Here is a 22924-nt window from a genome sequence, read left to right as displayed (position 1 = left end):
ACATGTTGCAGTTAAAATGTCTGCCGGAAAGTCTGCTAGAAAAGGCAGTTGGAGCAATGATATAGCATGTACGAGTGACACTGGGGTTGAAATACAGATCTAAATGTGATAGATTAACATTTTTAAGGCATATTTTTGGCCAATCACTATGAGAAACACTCCATTGCATTATTTTATTTAGATTTGCTAACAATTTCAGGAGGTTAAAATTATTATCCTCATTTTGCACAAAAAGGGACAGGCTTACAGAAGTTAAATTTCTTTACTAAGGTCTTACAATTGGTTAGTCTGATTCCAGAGTTTAATCTCTTTTGATTCATTATATATCCATGAGTGGAAGTACTCTAGAAGGAAAATAAGAGTCCAAGGAGGTAGATAACATACCTTAGCCGTGGGCAGCAAGCAGGAAGGAGTCAATAGATTGGTCTGAGATAGAGTCAGAGTCACGAGTACCCATGACTAACACTCTAGCCAGAAAGCCAACATTTTGATGACAGGGATTTATTTATATATTATACATTCCTGTAGCTAAATCTAGACCCCATTCTTGACCCACACCTCAAAAAAAATTCTGCCACTGAGCTTAGTACATATGTCTTGATTGATAGCCTGGTGATCAGCAATTTTCTTGAGTTTTCCTCTGAGCTATACCACATCAGCAACCATGCCCCACTTACAAAGTTCTAGGGGATCATACAGGGAGAACCTCGGCATCATTAAACTACTGCCTTCTCTGAGAGCAGAAGGTAGATTCCTTGGTTTATACTCTCTGCATATGCCAGTCAAGAGCACTCCTTTCTCTTGCCTTTTCCCTGAGTTATTGAGTGAGTCGGGGATATATCCTTTTTCTTAGTTATATATATTTTATTTTCCTCCTTTATTGACATTTCCCTACACACACACACACACACAGGGGTTGTAAATTATATATATAATTACATATATATAATTTACATTTTATATATAATGCAAATTTTATATATATAGGGCTTTGTAAATTGAAATATAATCAACATCTTTTCTTTGCAACTTAATATCTGACAATATAGCATGAAAAAAACTGCAGTGAAGGTATGGATCTGGGTTTTACCACATGTTAAAGGAGTGTAATAGAACAAGAAAGGCATAGATTTTTGAGTTAAGTGTTATAATTTTCATTATTTGGATACATTATTTAAATTCTTTGAGCCCTATTTCCCTCTTTATCAAGTGGATGGCTTGTGAGGGTTAATTAAATTAGGCACAATAAGCAGCTGGTCTCACTGTTGGCACCCCACAAGGATGTAATTGAAATTCTGAGTTCATAAAGAATGATTTTATGCCATGTTCTTTTCAAGTGTCTTTTGGCCACACTGTGGCCAGTTTCTCTCATTCGTAATACGTGGACTAGGGAAAAAAAAATGAGTCCCAATTCACCTGCATATTTATAATGTTCAGTCTAAAGTGTGTAGCTGTATTCTGAAATTTTAGCTGACAATAAATCTGCTGAAAATAGGGCCTCCCTGGTGGTGCAAGGGGTAAAGATGCAGTTCTATCAAGCTACCTGCAGCCACGGCAGCACAAGTTCAATCCTCGGCCTGGGAGGTGACCCACATGGCGCAGCAGACCTCTCCTCATTCGCCTGCTGCTCCCCTCAGCAGTGTATTTCAGTCAGTCTGCCTGTTCTGTTCCCCACTCTGCCCGTACCCCAGTCCTTGTATGCATAAATAAATACTTAAATAATTAAAAAAATAAATCTGCTGAAAATAGTTTAGGGAAAAATTTGTTTTTTTTTTTTTTGTTGTTGTTGTTCATACTAAATGTGGTTTCACAAACTCACCTCACCTGTGAACAGTTTCTGTGATAATTAGTAAATATCTTATTATAGTTTTTCTTTGTAGGGGAAAAAGTCTAGCATCAATATTCCTGTAGACAGCAATGTATTAATTTCAAGCACTTCACGTGTTTGGAAAAATCCATCTTGGCCTCTCTCCAACTAGTCTTACAAAGGGTGCATACTTTCAAACCACTGCTGCGGTCCTGAATCAATACTGGCTGCGGCTCCCATTGCAAGTCAGCACAGGTTTCAGACAAGCCTCATAGATAAAAGGGGAACTCTTTTGAAGACAACAGAGAAATGAGCTGCTGCCTTAACTTGGCAGAACTATTTGTTAAAATGGTGATTAGGAGATTTTTCAAATGCCACTCTTAGTTGTCTATCTCATGTGAGAACTCTAACACTCAGCTACAAGAATGAACATTCTAAAGAATGACAGCCCCGGCTTGTTCTTGTGTTCTTGTGGTTTTGTGTAATTATTAATAGTGCCCCCTTACACCCTCAACCTTGTTTGGAAGATAAATTCTATGGTCATTTTTTGCAGGTCATTTTTCATAGTATAGCTCATCTCTGAAGATATATTTCTTGTACCAATCCATAAAACTGAGCCTACCTTTCCCACAACAGTCATCAGCACTTTATCTTGCAATCATTTAAGTATTTCTTCAGCACAATAATTAAGTACCACAAAAGCTAGTGAATAACTCACTATGATTCCCTTAAGGGCGAAAGCAAATAGTCTAACTCCACCTAATACAACATCCCTGGGCAAGGAATATGGGTTTTTAAAGTTTATATTTGCAGAGCAATTTCCAATCTTTTAAATTAGCTTTTCCATTTTATTAAATGCAGGAACATGTACCGCATTGGGAAGCAAGGAAATTGAGACTTAAATGTCTTTATGCCTTCTGGAATACCATTCCACACCTGTATTCTTTGTGGTCTCATATGGCTTTTACAGACTTGAGTCACTTGCTTTCCCGTTCTTCGGGACCCAGTGCTGTGGTTTAATAATTTGAGAGTAATAACATCATCAGCACATCACCAGAGAGCCTGTGAAAGTTAAGGGGCGGGGCTGGGGATGGAGGACACTTCCCATGGCGCAGGATGGCAGCTGGAGGGGTAGCCATGTGGAAATGATAGCTCTTGCTCTGGAAGGAGGGAGGATTGACTTATCAAGAAAAGTTAGACACCCATCTGAATAGTCCTAAGGTGTCAGGGGGAGATGGGCCCTTGTCTTGGGGGAAAGTGTGTAGTAGCTGAGGAAAGAAAAGAGCTATGAAACCTGAAAACAAGTATGGCATGAGGTTTGTTTTGAAATGCCTTTTCCACAGCTCTGTTCTCTATTCACAGGGGAGGCACATGGAGTACAAACAGAAACTTCACCTCTTGGGTGATGGTGCTATGGTGGAAGTGATTAAAATGGGATGGATTTATCTTTTTTTGATTGCTACTTATGCAATTTGCAGCAACATGGATGGAGCTGGAAGGGATCATGCTCAGCGAAATAAGCCAGAAAGAAAAAGAAAAATACCGGATGGTCTCACTCATAGCAGGAATTTAGAAAACCTAAATAAGGGACCAGGAAAAAGACTAATTATAATAAACTGAAAATCAAAATCAACAAGCAACTATAAATCAGAGACACATGGTGGGGGGGCATGGGAAGAGGGATTAGGGTGAAAACAAGGGGGGTGGGAATTGAATGGGGAATATAACCAAGATGAAAATGCATACATTGTGCAAAAATGAAAAATGATATAAGAATTACATAAAATAGAATATATTAATAAATAAATAAAAAATGTAATGGGGGTGTCAGAAGACACCCAGCTTGAGGGTATCTAGAAGATCCAGAATTCTGATATTTTGGAAAGTACTCTCACATCTTACAACTCAGTTTCCTCATCCCCACCCCCACCCCGAGACTCTCAGATACAGAGTCCTGAAGTGTCCTTTATGAAGATGTCACTGAATTGCTAGCCTGGGTACTCACCAAATAACTTTAGCTAAAATATTTTAAAAGAATTATAAAGCTGAGAGCATTTTTTTTCCCCTGCTGTGAGGAACTGTCATGAGATGTAAATGAATGTCTCTGGAAACAGATTGCACACACACACACACCACACACACACACCTCCTGCCTGGAGAGGGTGCTTCTCACTGTGGTGGTTACTGTCCCTCCAGCGGCATCTCCACCCCCGGAAAAAGTGAGACGGAAGCTTCAGAACCCGTTCCATACTTTTATATTCTTTTGCTTAAACCCCTTTCTCTCTAATTTATAAGTTGCAAGTCCTAGAAAACTGGAATCATGGCCAGCCTATCACATAATAAATTTCAAAGTTGAGGCTCCCATGAGCTCCTGACGAGGAGCCAGGTGAGGCTGAGGATGAGTCAGCCTGGACCTGGCTGGGGCAGGCTGAGGCCTGTGAAGAAGTCCGTCCGGTACAACGATGAGGGCAGTCTCACAGACAGTCTGAAGCTTCTCCCCTCTCCTTGTTTCTCCCACATTGGCTCTTTCCCCAGACCAAACTTGATTTTTGGATTTGTAGAGCCAGGGTTTTAGATCTGGCAAGGTTCTCATTCTGCCATCATCTCTCATTTTGCTGCTCAAAGTGTGCCGGGAACATGGTTCATGAGTGTCTCTCCTTGCAGAGTGTTACCTACGTGTTGGTAATACTTAAAGCGCATAGAATACCTGATGCACTTGTTAGATAGAATCTGCGTGGTGTGTCTCTGTGTGGGTGGGAACCAAGGAATGGTGCTTACCTGTGTAAGCACTGCACTAAACAGAAGGCAGCACAACTCCACACCCCTTCACTCCAGACCTCTTGTGAGCAAAATGTCTGAGTTACTCTTTGAGGAGACATAATGCTATTAAGATGCAATGCCTGTCTCTAGTGTTTATATCAGAGGACAGGGTAGGAAAAGCTTGTCCCTCTTTTTGAGTCTTTGGGCAAGTTAGGGTTTATTAGGCAGCTTTAGGGACAGTGCAGGCAGGGACTTGGGGAGAGTTAAAAAGCTTCTGAGATAAGGACAGAGAAATCCAGGAGGACTAATCAGGGCAGTAAAATTTAAGGCTAATAAGGAGAGTAAATTCTAAGAGAACTTGTGCAGGGGCAGTGAAAGAAAGACTAAGATAAGAGCTGTAAGGCAGGGCCTCCCCTGGTGGCGCAACGGTTGAGAGCTTGGCTGCGAAGCTGCCCACAGCCTCTGCAGAGCCAGTTCGATCCCCGGCTGCCAGCGAGGGTTCCACATGGCGTGCAGACCTCTCCTGCTGCGCCCGCTGCTCCCTTCAGCAGTGTACTTCGTCAGTCTGCCTGTTCTGTTCCCCTCTATGGCTCTGGTGAATCCTCTCACCCTCCCGTGCTTCTGACTTTACCCAGTGCTTGTATAAATAAATAAATCTTTAAAAAAATAAAAAGAGCTGTAAGGCTGGGCACAATTGCCAGGGAAGAACAGCCACAGAGAGCCAATCACATAGAGGATGACATGATTTTGCAATAGAGCAGAAGGTTTAAATATGCCCTAGACGCAGGCCCATTTGGCTTCCTTGCCCCACCGGCCTGGGAGTCCCACTTTATTTCTGTACCTTTTCCCCTCATTAGACTTAATCTCTCTCTAAGCAAATCTGCCTCTTCTCGTTTCTTGCCTGAGTGTCAGCGAAGTTCCCGCTGTGGCTTCATGAGACACTAACCCGTGGTTGTCTAGTGGCTGGGACTCGGCGCTGGCACCGCAGCCTGGGGTCTGTTCCTGGCTGAAAACTAGAACAGAAAAGCTGAAATTATGGTATCGGTTTGCTATTATTAGCAACCATTTTTCAACACCTACAACAGGTTCAGAAATGTGTTATATAAATCATCTCTAGCTTGTTTAACAACTTTAGATGGAAGAATCATTTTCCTCATGTTATTGGGGTGGAAACTGAGACTAGTGATTTGTCCAAGTCAGGAAACTGGGGCACCCCTCAGCTTGTGAGGGGCTTTTGCAGGCTGGAGTACAGGAAAGCAGAATTCAGGCTACCCCCCTGCTTCACACAGGCCTGTATTTAAATCTCGGGTCTAGCATTTGTTGGGGACAGGCCATGGAGAAGCTGCTATCCTGCTTGGTTTCCTCATTTACAAATTGAACACAGTACTTTGCAATGTATATGGAAAGATAGAAAGAGATACTATGGGCATGGATCAGTTCCCAGCATTTTGGAGCACAAAACGACTTATTTTGTTATTGTGGATCCTCTGGATCTACATACCAGTTGCTAGCCAGCTGCCAGTTTTGGCTGACTTGTGACATTTTCAGTGAGGCCTCCCTGGACACCCTATGTAAAGGGATGGCCCATTCAACTGTACACCCTTTCCTGCTCCCTTCTGTTACCAGCTGACAGATGACAAATTGGATGTTTTTGTTTGTCTGTTTCTACCTATAAGAATGTAAAGTTTTTGTGACCAGGAATCTTTGTGTAGTTTCTGTATCATTTCAAGCATAAATATATGTTGGTTAAAAGAGTGACTGAGCATTAAAAATCACTCTTTGCACCTGGAAGACTTAAATTTGACTTAAGCTTTTTCCTCACTGACAGATGGACTCTGGATACATTACTTTAAGATAGGAAAGCCTTGCTCCTCATTTGTAAAACGGGACGAATAACGGCGTCTCTTTTGAAGACTGCTGGAATGATGGATGAAGTGGCTTCGGTGTAAAAGCTGCACTGGCAAGTGTGGATTAATGCTCATATTATTATTCCTCATAATAATGTGATCTGCTGCTAAAATTGCCTTTGTACGCAACTCAGAGCTTTCAAGATAGGAGAGGGGTGGCCTGGAATTCCTCTTGGTTTTGAGCCCAATTCTCCTAATTAGAGCATTCACCATTGAATAGGTGTAAAAGTGGCTTTGTTCATACTCAGGGAGGCCGCTCGACCATCACCGCATCACCAAGGAAAAAGGGGGTGACAGCTCGAGTAACTTGCCCAATGACCCGCCTCAAAAACCAGGGCTTAGAGGATCCAAACCTAGACATGGTGCCCCTGGATTCGCACCGCCCGCTGCTTCAGTGGACACACCTGCGCGCGGCCAGGTGAAGAGGCGTGAGCTGAGGAGCAGCGTGTGTCACGGGTCCTGGCGCTCACCTGTCTCCCTCATTCACTAAGTTTTTTTGACACTCAGTTCACTCGCACCCAAACGTGAGAGACGCAATACACGTTTACAGCTTTGCATCCAGGACTACGGGGGGGGGGGGAGCGGGGGGAGGGATGTTCTTTGAAAATTGCAGAGCGCAGCGCGCAAACTTCTTCAAGAGTCTCTATCACCTCGGGGCCCCGGCTTTCCGTCCCCGGGAGTCGCTCCAGCCTGTCCCGCTCTTCCCAAGGCCTGAGCGCAGGGCAGGAGGGAGGATGAGCCTCGGGGCTGGGCTGGGCGGTTCTACCCACGTTTGGGTACAAGTTCCGCCCCGGGTCGCCTCCTCCTCCCTGGCGTCAGCGCCTGTGCTTGCCAGTCTCTCCCGCCGAGCCCGAGCGGGAGCCGGCCGTGCCCTCCCCGCCCGCCTGGCGCACCGGGCCCCGCGCCCTCCCCGCCCGCCCAGCACACCCGGCCCCGCGTCCTCCCCGGCCGTCTGGCGCACGGGGCAGGGACGCCAGCATGCAGGCCCCGCAGAAAGAGCACTTGTACAAGCTGCTGGTGATCGGCGACCTGGGAGTGGGCAAGACCAGCATCATCAAACGCTACGTGCACCAGAATTTCTCCTCGCACTACCGAGCCACCATCGGCGTGGACTTCGCGCTCAAGGTGCTGCGCTGGGACCCGGAGACCGTGGTGCGCCTGCAGCTCTGGGACATCGCGGGTGAGCGCGGCCGGCGGGCAGGGAGCGGCGCGGCCCTTGGCCAGGCTTGGGGTGGCCGGGAGGAAGACCCTCTCGCGGGGCACCGAGGCATAGGAGGCTCTTGGCCTGCTGCTTGGGAAACTTGGTTTCGGAGGAAATAGAAAGTTTCTCTCTTTCGCTGAAACTTAAAGTGCATTTCTTGGCGCTTTGGGGGGCTGCTGCTTTGACTCCCTCCTGCTCCCGCTTCTGACCTCTCTCGGTGGCGCACCAGCCTCCCCGAAACCCAGGCGGCTGCCCTGAGTGCGCCTAGCTTCGGGGTCTCCAGCTCCTCCTCAGGCCTCTCCTGCAGGCCCCTTGGAGCTGGGGCCGCCAAGGGGAAGGCCCTGCACGAGGTAATGCTGGAGCCCGAAAGTTCAGAGCTAGAGACTTTACCACTTCTTGTGTTCAGTCTTTCACTGCACCCCAGCATTTCACACCACCCCCTTTTTATCCTCAGTTAAACAAACTGTAAGTTCTTTGCTTTGAGAAATCAGGGACATTTCTGTGTTTCTCACTGTGGCAGGGTTCTTTCTCTTTCTCTTTTTCTCTCTCATCCCCCCTCCCCCACCTCCTTCCTTTAGCATCTCACCTCTGACCTCCTCCCATCTCTCAAAAGGGGCTTGGGAAAAAAAAAAAAATATATATATATATATATATGTATATATATATATGGTCACTTTTGTCTAAGGATCTATGACATTATTCAGAAAATTTCTTCACATGACCCTGAAGTTTCCATTAAGAGACCTGGAAAATGTGAAGTGTCTTTATCGTGTTTGAAATCAGAAATTTCTACTGAGCACTAGGTCCTATCAAATGTGAGGGTGAAAAATATGTACTCCAAGAGCCAGTCCTTGGATGGAGGCCTTTGCAAGCAGGGAATGCCCAACCAAGGGCATTAGAGATCCTGGCCCTGACACTCACTAACCTGCTCAGCAGCTTCAGACAAGTCCCGTTGACTTGGTTGCTGTGTCTCAGTTCAGTGGAGAAGCAATAAACAATGAGAGCACAAGGACCTACTGCTCAGAAGTTTGAAGACAGTATGGGTTTCTCCATGAATCACTCTGATCGTTCCACTTGCTTCTGTTTTGTGATCTGTGCCTTCGTGAACCTTCACAAGTACTGGACCTGCTTATTATTATTATTATTTTTTTTTGAAAAAAGGTCAATTTTAAGGTGGTGTATTTGAATGGAAATACTTAATCTTGGCTTGAAGCAATAACAAAGGTGGAAAATTTTCAAAAGGGCATGTCTGGTTCTGGGAACTTCACGGCCTCTAATCATGAAATGCCAGTTCTTATCAAACTCTTGGCTTGTGGGCAGATTTGTGCATTTGGAAACATCTTCAGCTGTTCTAGTAGTGCAGAGGTTATCAGAGATCAGGAGATGTCATCCGTGACTATCTCATTGGGCTTTTCATGTAGAAAATCCACTAGGAGTCTGTGCCCTTTGTGGCTGCATGTTCTTTTGGCTGTATAGAAGTCTCCAGGATTCGGGTTTAGATTTAGCTTATTGTTTCACAGGGGTTATAAATGTAATTTGGACTTTTGTGTCAAACGTAAATAAAGGTATGACCTCAGGCATCATGGTATACATATGTGTATATACGTGTGTGTGTATAATGTCTATGGATCTCAGTGGCCTCATTTAGTAGTAAAGAGCATAGTACTGAAAAACCTAAATATCTTTGGTAATATAAAGCAAGTCCTTAACTTCCTTGTCTCTCTTTCCTTATCTGCAAATAAGCAGAATGCTTTTTCCCAGCAAATGAGAGACACACAGCCAGCAACAGCTAGTTAAGGGTAAGAGAGGTATAAAATTGATGTAAAGATTAGGTTATACAAAGTACCTTTTTGATTTTTGAGCAAGTATAAATTCTAGGTAAGAGGGATGTAAATGTGCTGATTAAATCTCAATAAATGATAATTTCTTTTTTACAGATATATTCTGTCCCCAAACATTCAGCACCATTTTTTAGCTTTGCCCACATTGCAACAAGCTCCTATGAGCAATTCCACTCCCAAGCTGAGGAACACCTCCTGAACTATGGTCCAACTATGGTTGCCTTGGAAGCTATAGTCACAGAAGTCTGTACATAAGAAATCTGAGGATTCCTGGAAAGTCAGTTCTGCAGAGATACATCAGCAGTGTCTCAGGTGGTGTGCAGAACCTCACCCCTTCTTTCTACTAGAACTCTGATATTTAGTAGTAACTGTTTTTGTCAGCCTCCTGATCAAAGACCTTTGTGTGCCCTTTTAGAAGTTAGCAGCAGACAAGGCTGACTATGGGAGGAGTTGGGCAGGTGAGTTAGGACAGTTGGAACATAATACATATTTCAAGGTGCATATGTAGCCCCTTTGAGGAGTGAGTTCATATGCCATCCAGTTTCAGTTGCCCAGCCAAGAATACATTATAGTATCTTCAAATCATCATTTTGCTCCCCAAAGAAGAGAATTTTCTCTTTCACCATTTAATTCTGGCATATGCATGGGAGAACAGTGGGCATGACTTTGAGAGGGTGGAGGTGTGGATGAAACAGTGGGGACCTGCTTTGTCCTGGTAGACCATAAGATCCTCTGCTATAGAGTCAATCTTTTGTCAGTTATGCTCTTGATATTGACCTGGTTCAATGTTAAGTAGGGCCTTTTGGTCTAACAAATTCCCATGAATCGCTTATAGCCACTTGGATCGGTCAGTTTATCTTGCAAAATTCCAGAATGTACCTTTCAGGGCTTGTGAAGATGACTGTGAAAGTAAAGCAATGGATACTACCTACAAAAGCAACAAGGTCAGCTTTGGGTTCATAAACTCTTGATAGAGTCAGAAAAATGAAGACATTGTGCCCAAAGTCACCCAACTAGTAAGTGGAAGAGCCAGCTTTGACTTAGTTCCCATGGAATCAAGCCATGCTCTTTCTGACCTCAGGCCTATGAATTCCTACTGCACAATTGGTCTACTCTTTTTTTTTTTTTAAGACTTATTTATTTATTTATACAAGCACTGGGTACAGTCAGAAGCACGGGAGGGTGAGAGAATTCACCAGAGCCAGAGCGTGATGCAGAATAGGCAGAATGACGAAGTACACTGCTGAGGGGAGCAGCGGGCATGGCAGGAGAGGTCTGCGCGCCATGTGGGACCCTCACCCGGTCACCGGGATTGAACCGGCGCTGCAGAGGCTGTGGGCAGCTTCGCATCCCAGCGCTCAACCACTGTGCCACCTGGGAGGCCCTGGTCTACTCTTTTTAAAGGCGTTCACTCCATAGTACATAAGTTACCCTTCCTCTCCTTTCAAATGACTGTGGGTTTTTGGATAGTAGGGTTTTTCTGCATTACCACTATGCAGAAAGAAATGTAATGAAAATGTTTCTGAAAATTTGACTCTTGGTCATAGCATTTTTTGTTTTTGTAGATTTATCATGGAAAAAAGTAAAAGTTCACACTTGAGACTCTACTTTCTTATTCCTCTTTAAATCCTAGTACTGTAATCACTCCATTAACACTTCCAGAAAGAACAATACAATTTTGTCTATAACTCTTGGTGTGCTTTACAATCCAACTATAGGAACTAGGACAAAGTAATAGTAGCTAACATTCCTAAGTATTTATTCTTTTTTTCTAAGATTTATTTTATTTATACAAGAACTGGCCAGTGTGGGAGGGTGAGAGATTCACCAGAGACAGAATGGGGAGCAGAACAGGCAGAAGGACCGAAGTACACTGCTGAGGGGAATAGTGGGTGAGACAGGAGAGGTCTGCGGTGCTATGTGGGTTGCACCGTGGCCGGCAGGGATCGAACCGGCACTGCAGAGGCTGCTGACAGCTTTACAGCACTGCGCTCAACTGCTTGTGCCACCAAGGAGTTCCCTTAAGTATTTATTCTTACAGTTGTCTACACATATTCAGTTTAATTTTTTTAAATTTTAATTTTTTTTAATTGCCTTTAAACTTGGTCATTGATTCCAGTCCCCCAGGTTCCTACCAGCTTCGAGCTACTTCCCTCAGTTAAAAAATATAATACTTTAGACATGCTAAATTATAGATATCCTAAAAGTATAATACTTGACATTGGACAAATCTTTAAACCATTTTGAAACTATTTGCCACAACTATAAAATGGCAAGTGTTTCATTTTCCTGTAACAGCGTATATTTGTACTATCTTATCTCTTGCAGCCTCTAGAGCTCTAATATATTCTCCCTGTGTCCATATAGTACAAGGCAGCTTACCCAACTTCTTACTAGTTTTGTGACTTGTGCAGCTTAGTTAATTTCTATACCTTTGTCCCCCATTTATAAACTTGGGACAAAAACAGATCTTGCATCTTAAAAATATCATGAGTAAGTTGAATTAACTCATGTAAAATTGTGCCTACCGCATAATGACTACTGAATAAATATTAGCTGTTACTACTCTTGCTATTGTAATTGCTATTATCACAAACCATGGTCACATGATTTTTTTTTTTTTTTGCTTGATCTTTCCAGCATTGCTGAGGGTTTGGACAGAACAGGTGGTATTAAACCTATTTGTATCACAGAAGTTGGAGAATCAGAGCAGTAGCTGCTTGTCTAAGGTCATAAGAGCTGGCAGAGGAGAAGAGGAACAATAAGTCTAACTCCAGCTTTTATTCAAATCGTAGAGAGATGACCACGTTTGTTGGTTGTCAGAAAACCCAACTGTAGATTTAATAAATATAGTCAAAAATAAATTAAGTTGGCAGATAATTTAGAACATACTTATTCGCAGCAGGTCTCTACTAAAAAGAAAATGCCTCTAAAGTACTTAAAACAAGATCTAGTTGATTAGAGCAACATTTCTCTGCAGAACACAGAGAACACACATTGGCACATGGCACAGAAACACTGAAGGACATTACTATCCAATGGGCAGGGTGGCAGGGGAAGGTCAGGGGCCCAGGACACTGGCTGTCCACTCCTCAGGATTCCTGAGTCTCACCTTTGTCACTGAGGTGTGTTGTTTTAAAGTTTGCAGAGTGTTTTCAGGTTGCAAAAGTCAACTGAAAGACTTGACTATCACTTCAGCCTCTAATTCTAAAAAAAAACTGTAATTATCCTAAATTTTAGATTTAGGAGAAGTGTCTTAAATATCAGGGTAGTTGTTCAGGAAATATAGAATGAGCTAAATTTGGCAATGAGCTGGCATGCATATATTCATAAATTGCATGTCAAGTCTGAACCATGCTCTGCTGGGCAATTTCTTATCTTGTTTAAAACCTGGTTAATTATAGATGCTTTAACTGCCACATGGAATAACTTGCTATATAGTTACAAGTCAATAATGTGTACTCTGAGCAAAAATAGTAAATTTTCAAAATCAGGTAGACATGTAGGAAAACACCTCAGGGCTTCTTGCAATTGTTAGTCTCTCCATCAGTTGCAGACACACAAGCAGTAAGCCTGTGGGACATGTCTCTTTGTTTTGGTCTTAGAAGCAAGCACATAGCGACTTTACCAAGGAAAACAGTCATTTGAGAGGAGAGATGAGGAGAAGCGGCCCTTATATGTGTGATTGGTTTCTCCAGCAAATATGCATTTTAAATGAGTGGTATGTGTGAGGCCCTGTGCCAGGTGAGGGGGAAGCAAAGAAGGATAAACAATAGAACAAAACTTGATTCTAGACCTCAAGAAGTTCCTGAGTTGAGTGTGTCTGATGCCACAAAGGCATATTGGTGTAACAGTGAGTAAAGGTAACTGATGCAAGTGACTTCAAAATACTCTGGTGCACAGGGGGTCCGAGTCATAAGGCATCCATCCTTTCTCTTGAGTAGGAAGGGCAAAGCCACTGAGCTAGTCGCATCCTCCCTGTGCTCGTACAAGTACCAGCCACTGCCTATGTCTGACTTCAGAGCGTTAATCCTCTCACCCTCTTTACCTCCTTTTCCTGGGAATCTCATGTAATCCATGTCTTGAAACTTTATGAAGATGTCTCCAATACTGTATGTAACCTTGACTTTTTATGCTCTTGGACCCACAATTACATCTTCATGTTGAGATCTTCTTTATGAGATCTCACATAAGTTGCGAGATTAATATGTCAGAGCAAATTAACAAAGTGACAGTTACTCAGTGTAACAAAATAGTAAACTACAAAAAAAAAAAAAACACATAGCTATAACAACGACTAAAGAATACAGAGACCGTCCACAATCACTCATCTTATAATAAGTAGTAAGTGATGCTACTTGTAAGTTTAAACTCGACACCTTTCCCCACACAGTCCCTAGTTTATATGATCTATCTACCCTTTCCCCTAATTACTTTTCTTGAAATCTCTGCCATCATTTTTTTTTTCCTTTTTCTTTGAGCATCATATGCTGCACTTAATCTCCAAGTGAGGTAGTGATGCTATGTCTCCTATGAATGTGTTATACCAGGTATAGCCCTATATTACTTACCTGTCCTGCTATCATAGCTACCTGTCAGGTTCTAGTCCCTTCCTCCTCCAATTCTTATGTGTGCCAAGTTTATCTTCCCAGAACTTCACTTTGGTGGCTCACGGTTGCCTATAAAATACATGTATGCTTTTGACAGGAATTAAAGTGGGGATGCAATGAAAGGAGGGCATATTCTATGTTGTAGATCTATAGAGGGAGGAGTTTGTGGTGTCTTAGAAAGTAAGGAGAGACTGACGTCCAGGAGGTCTGGTCAGGTCAAAAGGAAATCCAAGGTCCACCTCATTGTGCAATTATTGCTAAGGATACAGGAACTCCTAATAGGGCTAAAGTAGTGGTTAAATTATTATTATTAAGATTTATTTATACAAGAACTGGGGTACAGTCAGAGGTGTGGGAGGGTGAGAGGATTCACCAGAGACAGAGCGGGGAGCAGAACAGGCAGAGGGACTGAAGTACACTGCTGAGGGGAGCAGCGGGCGAGACAGGAGAGGTCTGCCGCACTGTGTGGGCTGCACCATGTGGGCTTCACCCCGGCTGGCCGGGAATCGAATCTGCGCTACAGAGGCTGCAGACAGCTTCACAGCTAGGCGCTCAACCCGCTGAGCCACCAGGGAGGCCCAGTGGTTAAATTATTATTATTTTTCTTTTAGTTTACTGTTATTTTTTAAAGTAGTTTTAAAACTTGAGGATTTGAGAAGTGTAAGATCTTTCTTACATTTTCAATCACTTGATAAGCAGAGAGATTTGGGGTGAACAAAATGGATCGATATTTGCTCTTATGGAATCTGATAGTCTGGTAGGAAATAAATTATTTAGAAATAACCATAAAGAACATAATTTAATAACTGTTTTGGCAAGTTCTCAGAGAAGAAAAATACATAACGTAAAGCCAAAGCAGGGCACCTGCCCTAGCCAGGGTGGGGTGAAGAGACTCAGGGAGTTCTGTGGGCCATATGGATAGCTGAAAAATGCAATATTTGAATGAGCAGGTAGGGATGGGGAAGCAATACACATGTGGGGAAAGGACATATATGCTAAACTAAAGGTTGATCCCGGTAACTCTATATTTTTGTCAATTTGTCAAAACAATCTTTGCAGTTTAAACACAACAATAATTCTGGCAAGCAAATCATGTTATTCCCAGTTTTGTAGGTGAGAAAACTGGGCTAAAATAATTATAACATGTTGCCTAATAGGTAGAGGTTGTTCAGTAAAAGTGTTTTGGGGTTGAGGAGTCAGAGAGTTTATACTGGAGGTGTTACTTGAGAATAATTGTCTTATAATAGAAGGACTCTTTCTCTCTGTACTCTCATATTTCTTTGTGTGATCTTGCAAACAATTCAAACTCTCCAGAACCCCCCTCTTTTTTTCAGACTTTATGATTCTAAAACAGTCATCCCTAGAGGGATATGGTATAGGGTGTACATCTAGAATGTAAATCAACTGTTTTTCTTCAAGAACCTTATCTTCTATGTTACTAGAATACTAGTCTCCTTCCATTCGCAAGGTCAAGCCTGAAGTTCCAAATTATTGAGTTCAACTAATTGTTTTCAGTTATTTGAGAATGTGGCTATAGCTTTATATCATCTTAAATTATGCTTTGAAAGTAATTCAAGGTTTAGTGTCCACCATTTCCTGTTCCCTTTAGTTTCCCATTCTTAAATATTAAACAGATCCTTCTTTTCCACCTTAGATAACAACTCTCTCTTATTCTCCTTTGAGTAGCCATGTCTTCTTCAAACTCACATGAACTATTCCTGATGTCAAGTCCCTCCGTGAACTTCTTGCCCATCGTTTTGACCTATCATAGCATTGTGTCATTCTCCAGCTAGATATTCTGTAGTTTAACATCTGTTAGTGGATCCTCCATCACTTTTACAAATAAAGGTTAACATTTTAAGTATGAATTTAAAGACTTTTCACTATCAGTCCTCTGTCATCCTCTGTCATCTCTCTTGTTTGTGATTCTTGACTATTTTAAATGAATTGCAGTGACTTCAACTCACCTACTTTTCACTCCATGTTGTGAATCACACGATTGCCTCTAGCTGAATACACTTTCCTCTTCTTTGCTTAGATAATTTCCCTCCTTCAGGAAGCATCTAATAAGTCCATATGACTGAGGGAGACAGTTTTTCTGCACCTAAACTATCCCAAGCTTACCCTATTTAGAAATCCTCTACTGCTACATTGTAATATAATTTCCCTCTATAATCAATCTTGGAAAGAAGAATTTTGTATAAGGCATGTTCCTTTTGGTTTTAAAACCGCAGAATAACTGATTTAAAAATAATTTTATATAGAGGTCTATTATCTCATCTAATAAGAAATCTAGATGCCAGAAATCCTTATTGGTGTAATCAACAGTTCAATCATACCATCTTCTCTGCAGTTCTTTTTGCTGCATCAAGAAAGACACTCCAGCAGCATAAAAATATCCATGTGGCAACAATTAAAATAAGTGGGGATCAGCGGGCATTTTCTTCCAACATCTTTTTTCCTACCAAAGCAGAAAATATTTCTTATAAACTCTGCAAAAGGCTTCCCCCTCGTAACACTAGCTATTGCTGGATCCCACCAACCACTTCTAGATGCAAAGGAAACTGAAATATCCTTGGAATCTTTAAACTCCTTCATTGAAGTGGGTGCATCAACAAAAAGGAAGGAGCAGAATATGACTGGAGTATTGCTTATGTACAAGAGTGATCCTAGATTCTGGAAAAATACATAATATTTAGTAGGTGCTCAATGAATATTTGTTCAAGAAAAACATTTCCAGTTGGCTATTTTATCATTGCTTTAATTCTAGGATGTATCATTGATCTAAAAATGCCTTCAATAAAGAAACAAATGAGTTTACTAACTCAAGTCTATTCATGATTAAAAGAGTAACATTTTTAAAATATTAACAGATAAAAATACCTACATTTTAGATCAATAAACATGGTAATCACTCTTTTTAAGTTGGCATTCTCTTATTTTTTTCACTCTATGAACTAGAGACTGCCCTTAATGTTGATTCTTAAACTCTGTGCTTTTTCATTTAACAAAGTTTCCATAATTTGGAGTGAAATATCATTACTTTGGATCTTAGCTAAGAGATAACAAAATGATATTTTCTTATGATTTTTAGATATATTAGATGAAGCAATAAAACTTCTTCAAATGTAATATTCTGAAGGTTCAAACCTTGAGGGCTCATCAGACCAAATCCTTCATTTTACAAATGTGGAAGCTGTACTTTAGAAGGGATGTGTCATTTGATTCTCAGAACCATCAAGCCGGGTAGTGGCAGAACTGAGCAAGAATACAGGTTTCTCTGATTTGTTAATTATGAGTTAGATATGAACAATTCAAAGCTTAATTTTTTTAACAGCAAATGTTCTTGTGCTGTCTTAAGCATAACAGCAATTACATACACTGGGCACCCAGCCCTTCGGGAGTTCATGCACTGCAGAAGGGAACATGGAAGCATGATATTGGGAGAGCTGCAGTCCGGTTTTCCCAGTAATTTCTCCCTAACCTTCATGATAAGGGGTTCAATTTCACTATTTGATGCCTTGTTATTCCTTATTCAGACCCTTGTTTCTTTCTCCTGTGGCTTCTGCTCTCCTTGCTAGTTTACTTGCACGTAACCAGACAATCTCTGAGCAAGACCCATCTGCAAAGCCAACTCATCGGTAAAGTCGTCCTTAATTCTCTCCCTTGAATCCCATGCAACTTTTCCTTTACCACCTTATGGCATCCCCTTTAGTATTCAAGTTATTTTGTAGCTCTCCAGATACCCTTCCCAATTTCTCACAGATCTTTCTACACATTTTTTACATAATTTAATGGAATGAACTGTGGAGTAAGCAAAGGAGGAGAGAAAGAGAAGGTATTATGTAGGAGAACAAAGCAAGGCAGAATTTTGAAAGTAAAAAGAAGAAAATTTACGAAGGTGATAGTTCATAGTGTCAAATGTCTCATAGAAATCACAAGAATTGCTTTTTGCTCCGAGCCTCTACTTTTTATCACTCTGCCATCCTGATACATTATTTAACTTTTCTTTCTTATTGTCTTTGCATAAAACTGTTCTTTTAAGAAGAACCAAAAAACCTTAACTTTAGTGTGTTTCAAACAAATTTCTCTTATTTATAAGGTGAAGTTTAAATTAGTGTAAATTATTTGTTGGAAGGACTTTTCTATTCATAATATATTATTACTAGCCACCGTATTGAGTGGCATGTGGGCTAGGCTTTTGTGTGTATCACTTCATTCACTGCTCACAATGAGCTTATCTGGGGGCACTGATTTATAGAGATGAGAGAATATGCTTAAACAGGCTAGAACAAATAACTAAATGAACAAATACTTAAAAACCTTTCAAAAGACACACAGATAGTAAGGAATGGTGCTGGGATTTGAAGTGAGATGTGTCTAATGACAACTCCTGTTTTCTGACCACTCCATTCTGTTTCTTAAAATGGAATGTGATAATGCACTGGTTTTCATATGCCACAGATAAAGTAGCATTTATAAAATACTTATTTTAAAGAACTAGTTTATGTGTTTTCTGAACCTTTGCACTTTGGGATAGAACTAATAACTGAATAAGCTGAATTCTTTACATATTTTATTGCTGAGGTCATGAGGTTGGTTTGGTTTAGTAACAACCATCTTCTTATATTACTTTTAGCAGTGCCTGAGGGGCACAGTCTCTTGTTGGAAAATTGGAGTTAAGAATATCTGTGATGCTTGACAGAATGGAAGTAAAAGCTAAGTCTTATTTGTGGTATTGTGTGTGTTTGTGTGTGCATGTTTTAAATTTAAAGAAAACGATACTGTAAACTACACTCTAGTGACTACAGTAGAGGTTCTCAAATGTTCTCATTTGACCATGCTCTTAGTGTCAAAGTAATTTTTTCACAGTGCATTTAGGACACTAGCACAAATAAAAGTTCTCTTAGTTAAGTAGTTAGCATCAAGCAATAAAAGTTATGCCCTGATAACTTACTAGTCATTTAAAGAGTAGAAAACATGAATTAAAAAAAGATATTTTATTTCATTGTTATTAATCACAATTATTTACTATTGATATATGCATAACCTTGCACCATGGGGCAACATCTGAAAACTTTGATTCAGAGTAGATAGTACCACATTTATTTCCTATTTCACACTGATTTTCACACACGGCTTTTGCTTTTCATCATATAAAATTTTCAAATCTATTTCAAAAAGATATGATATCAAAAGGAATGCAAAATGATCCCTTGTTAAAATCACACTATATCAAGCTAATAGTTTCTGAGGTGTCTGATTGATCTTGAGTACCACTGCACATGCCTTGAAAATTTAAAATGCCTCGAGAGTTCACTGAGATACCCTCAGAGCATGTTGGTACACATCTTGGAATTTTATTTCTAGATCAATCTGGAATTTCTTAAAGAGTGGAAACCCTTAGAGTCCAGGGTTTCTTGTGATTATCTATGAAAGTATATTTAAAAGTTACTTAGAAGTGATATCTCAAATGTTAAGTAATTTAAAGATAGTTTTTTACCTAATAAAGTTAAGCTTTCAATTCAGTGGAGTAGAGATTTTTTTTTAGATTTTCTATTTAATTATAAACTTGAAGCATTGATAATTTTATCATGATTCACGCCAACACTTCATCTTAACTTTCATTTGCTCCATCCAGACAATATTGGACATTGCTTCTTATAAAAAATATCCAGAGGAGGGCCTCCCCTGGTGGCACAGGCAGTTGAGTGCTGCGCCGTGAGGCTGTCCGCAGCCTCTTCAGTGCTGGTTCGATGCTGGCTGGCCAGTGAGGATCCCACATGGCGCAGCAGACCTCTCCTGTCTCGCCCACTGCTCCCCTCAGCAGTGTATTTCAGTCAGTCTGCCTGTTCTGTTTCCTGCTCTGTCTCTGGTGAATACTCTCACCCTTCCACGCATCTGGACTGTACCCCAGATCTTCTAAGCACAAATACATAAAAATAAATCTTAAAAAAATCTAGAGATATACTCCATTCATTTCCCCCTCCCTCATTCTCTCTCTCTCTCTCTCTCTCTCTCTCTCTCTCTCACACACACACACACACAAACACACACACATTGCCTTAAATTTAAATTTAGAGTCAGAATGAGAATATTTTTTAAATTTAGTCTAAGACTAGACCACTATAATCGACCCACACTTCCTTACTATAATGCCGATATTTATAGACACTCATCAAACCAATCATTTGTATTTCATCATATTCTCTTTAACTTATTTCAATACATTCTAGCTAGATTTACATTCTTATTGTATTGAGGTGAGATTTGCCTAAAAGAAATGATAACCGGGACTCCCCTGATGGTGCAGTGGGTTGAGCACAGCACTGTGAAGCTGTCCCCAGCCTCTGCATCATGGGTTTGATACCCACATGGTGCAGCAGACCTCTCCTGTCTAGCCCTCTGTTCCCCTCAGCAGTGTATTTCAGTCAGTCTGCCTGTTCTGTTCCCCACTCAGTTTCTGGTGAATCCTCTCACCCTCCCATACATCTGGTCTGTACCCAGGTTCTTGTATAAATAAATAAATCTTAAAAAAAATAAAATCTGACTCTTCTGCTCCCCACTCTGTCTCTGGTGAATCCCATAACCCTCTGTACCCCTGGCCTGTATCCCAGTTCTTTTGTGAAAAAAAATTAAAAAAGAAATGACAACGAAGAATAAGATGAAACAAGAGCCAATTGTTTAAGGTGAACTAAGAAATTTGGTGGTTGTAAAATGGTGGCAGAGATTTTCCAGAATGAATCTTAAGAATAAGTAGGAGGGCCTCCCCTGGTGGTGCAGCGGTTGAGCACTGGGCTGTGAAGCTGCCCACAGCCTCCACAGTTCCGGTTCGATCCCCGGCTGCCCGGGAGGGTCCCACATGGCTCGACAGACCCCTCCTGCCTCTCCCGCTGCTCCCCTCAGCAGTGTATTTCACCAGTCTGCCTGTTCTGTTCCCAGCTCTGGTTCTGGTGAATTCTCTCACCCTCCTGCGCTTCTGACTGTACCCAGTGCTTGTATAAATAAATACATAAATCTTAAAAAAAAAAAAAAGAATAAGTAGGAGTTTAGTAGGTATTGGAAGTTAATGAGTTGGGTCAGAGATTTTGCTTCATTCAGTTCCATTCCTCTCATAAATAAGAAATTATTGTTATTACTCCATTCTATTAAAAACACTTGTATTACCACTTTCATTCTGTTCTGCAAGTCCACTGTGGGCATAGACTAGGAGCCTCTCAAAGTGCTTGTGCCATGGAGAAAAAGGAGCAATAATTGAATAATTCAACAGGGGTCTTGAGGCGCCAAAGCTTATATTTGGGGCATGGGTTGCAAGGTTTTAGTACCTACAAAGCAGTGTTAAGACAGGGTCCGACTCAGTGGCCAAACAAGGGAAAATATCAGTCAGTGCTGTGTGAAAACAGAAGAGGAAAGAGTTGAGTGTGGAGCCATGTAGTCAGAAATGGCTCCAAGAAAGGAAGGTTTGTGGGCACCCCAGGTTATTGTCTCCCCTCTTCTGACCTTGACACCAGTAAGCCATTCCTCAGGGTAGCAGTCATAGCTACATATTTGCTCCTGCCAGGTTGTTTCCCATCTGCTCAGAATCCTTCAGTTCTTCTTCTGTCCAGAATAAAAGGCACCGCCTGCACCCGGACAATGGCCTAAAACTGACTACAGTCTAGACACTCCAAGCTGCCTGCTTCACCTCACACCCGTTCCCAGGCCTACTCCATCCTCTCCAGCCAACCAGGTCTTCCTGCTGTTCACTAAGCACTAGCCAGACATGCTTACAGTCCCCTCTGTCTAAATCCTCTCTTCCAAAATAGCCACATGACTCGCCTTTACTGCTTTTTGATCTTTACTCAAATATATTTTCTCAGTGAGTTTTCACTCTTCATGCTGATAAAATTTGCCATCACCCTCAGCATACCTGTTTCTTGTTGTTGTTGTTTTTTTTTTTAACCTAGTTCCCTCTTCACTATTTTCCACTTAACATTATATTATGTGTATCTTACTTGTTTTTTTATCTTTTCCCTGGATTGTGAGATTCATGAAGGAAAAGACTTTTAATTTCCACCCCCTAGTTGCTAAAACAGTGCCAGGAAAATAATAGACATTTCAACTTTTCATAAAATGAATGGATGAGATGAGATGAGACAGTCCTAATGAAAGTGATTTTAGCAGGAGTGGACATAAAGGTGTGAATGCAAGAGATATGACAGAGGGCATCACCTACAGCCCTGCTAAGCCTGCTGCAGTATACACTGGGAAGGAATAAGGAATTAGGAGCGAGTCCTTCACTCAGCCAGGAGACCGCACTGAGCTCTCACTCTGTTCAGAGGCTACTGCTTATCCTGGGGATGTAGAAACATGATTCTACTAAGAAGGAGCTTATAATTTTGTAAGGGTTTGCACAAGGTTATTTATAAGATATACATCTATATGATTTGGAAAAAGGTGATTAGTATGTTTTTGTCACTGGCTCATGAGACAAAGAGGTGAAGAGAAGAAGCAAGGGTATCAGAATTATTAGCTCAGATGAGTTCTTAAGAAATGGAGAAAAGCTTATGTATCTGGATGTCTGCCTGACTTTGGTCCAAATCTGTGACTTTTCTTGAGCCTTTAAAACCAGCTTGAACCATTATAAGTTCAATGTCCATTTGACCACAACAGATTTGAATATATTTTTTTCTCCAGACAATGGTGTAAGTTCTATGTATTTTTTTTTTCCTGTCATGTTATTACTTCCTAGAAATAAAGAACATACATTGATGCTACTGTTAGGTCCACTGATTGCTCCATGATCCAAATATATGTTA

At 41.3% G+C, this 22924-nt stretch overlaps 1 protein-coding gene across 1 annotated transcript in view; it reads left to right on the top strand.

Annotated features, from left to right (window-relative positions):
* Nucleotides 1–7452: 7452 nt before the first annotated feature.
* The window catches only part of RAB38 (RAB38, member RAS oncogene family), a gene marked incomplete at both ends in the record, with an annotated part of 62170 nt that continues 46698 nt past the window's right edge, over nucleotides 7453–22924 (top strand). The window contains one exon of the mRNA XM_084255553.1: nucleotides 7453–7654. Within this exon, the coding sequence (XP_084111679.1) occupies nucleotides 7453–7654 (202 nt within the window). The remainder of the gene's footprint in view (nucleotides 7655–22924) is intronic.

This window comes from Talpa europaea (genome assembly GCF_964194135.1).
Source record: "Talpa europaea genome assembly, chromosome: 1".
NCBI lineage: Eukaryota > Metazoa > Chordata > Mammalia > Eulipotyphla > Talpidae > Talpa > Talpa europaea.
The sequence above is the reverse complement of the archived record's forward strand: the minus strand, read 5'-3'. Positions and strand labels throughout refer to the sequence as shown.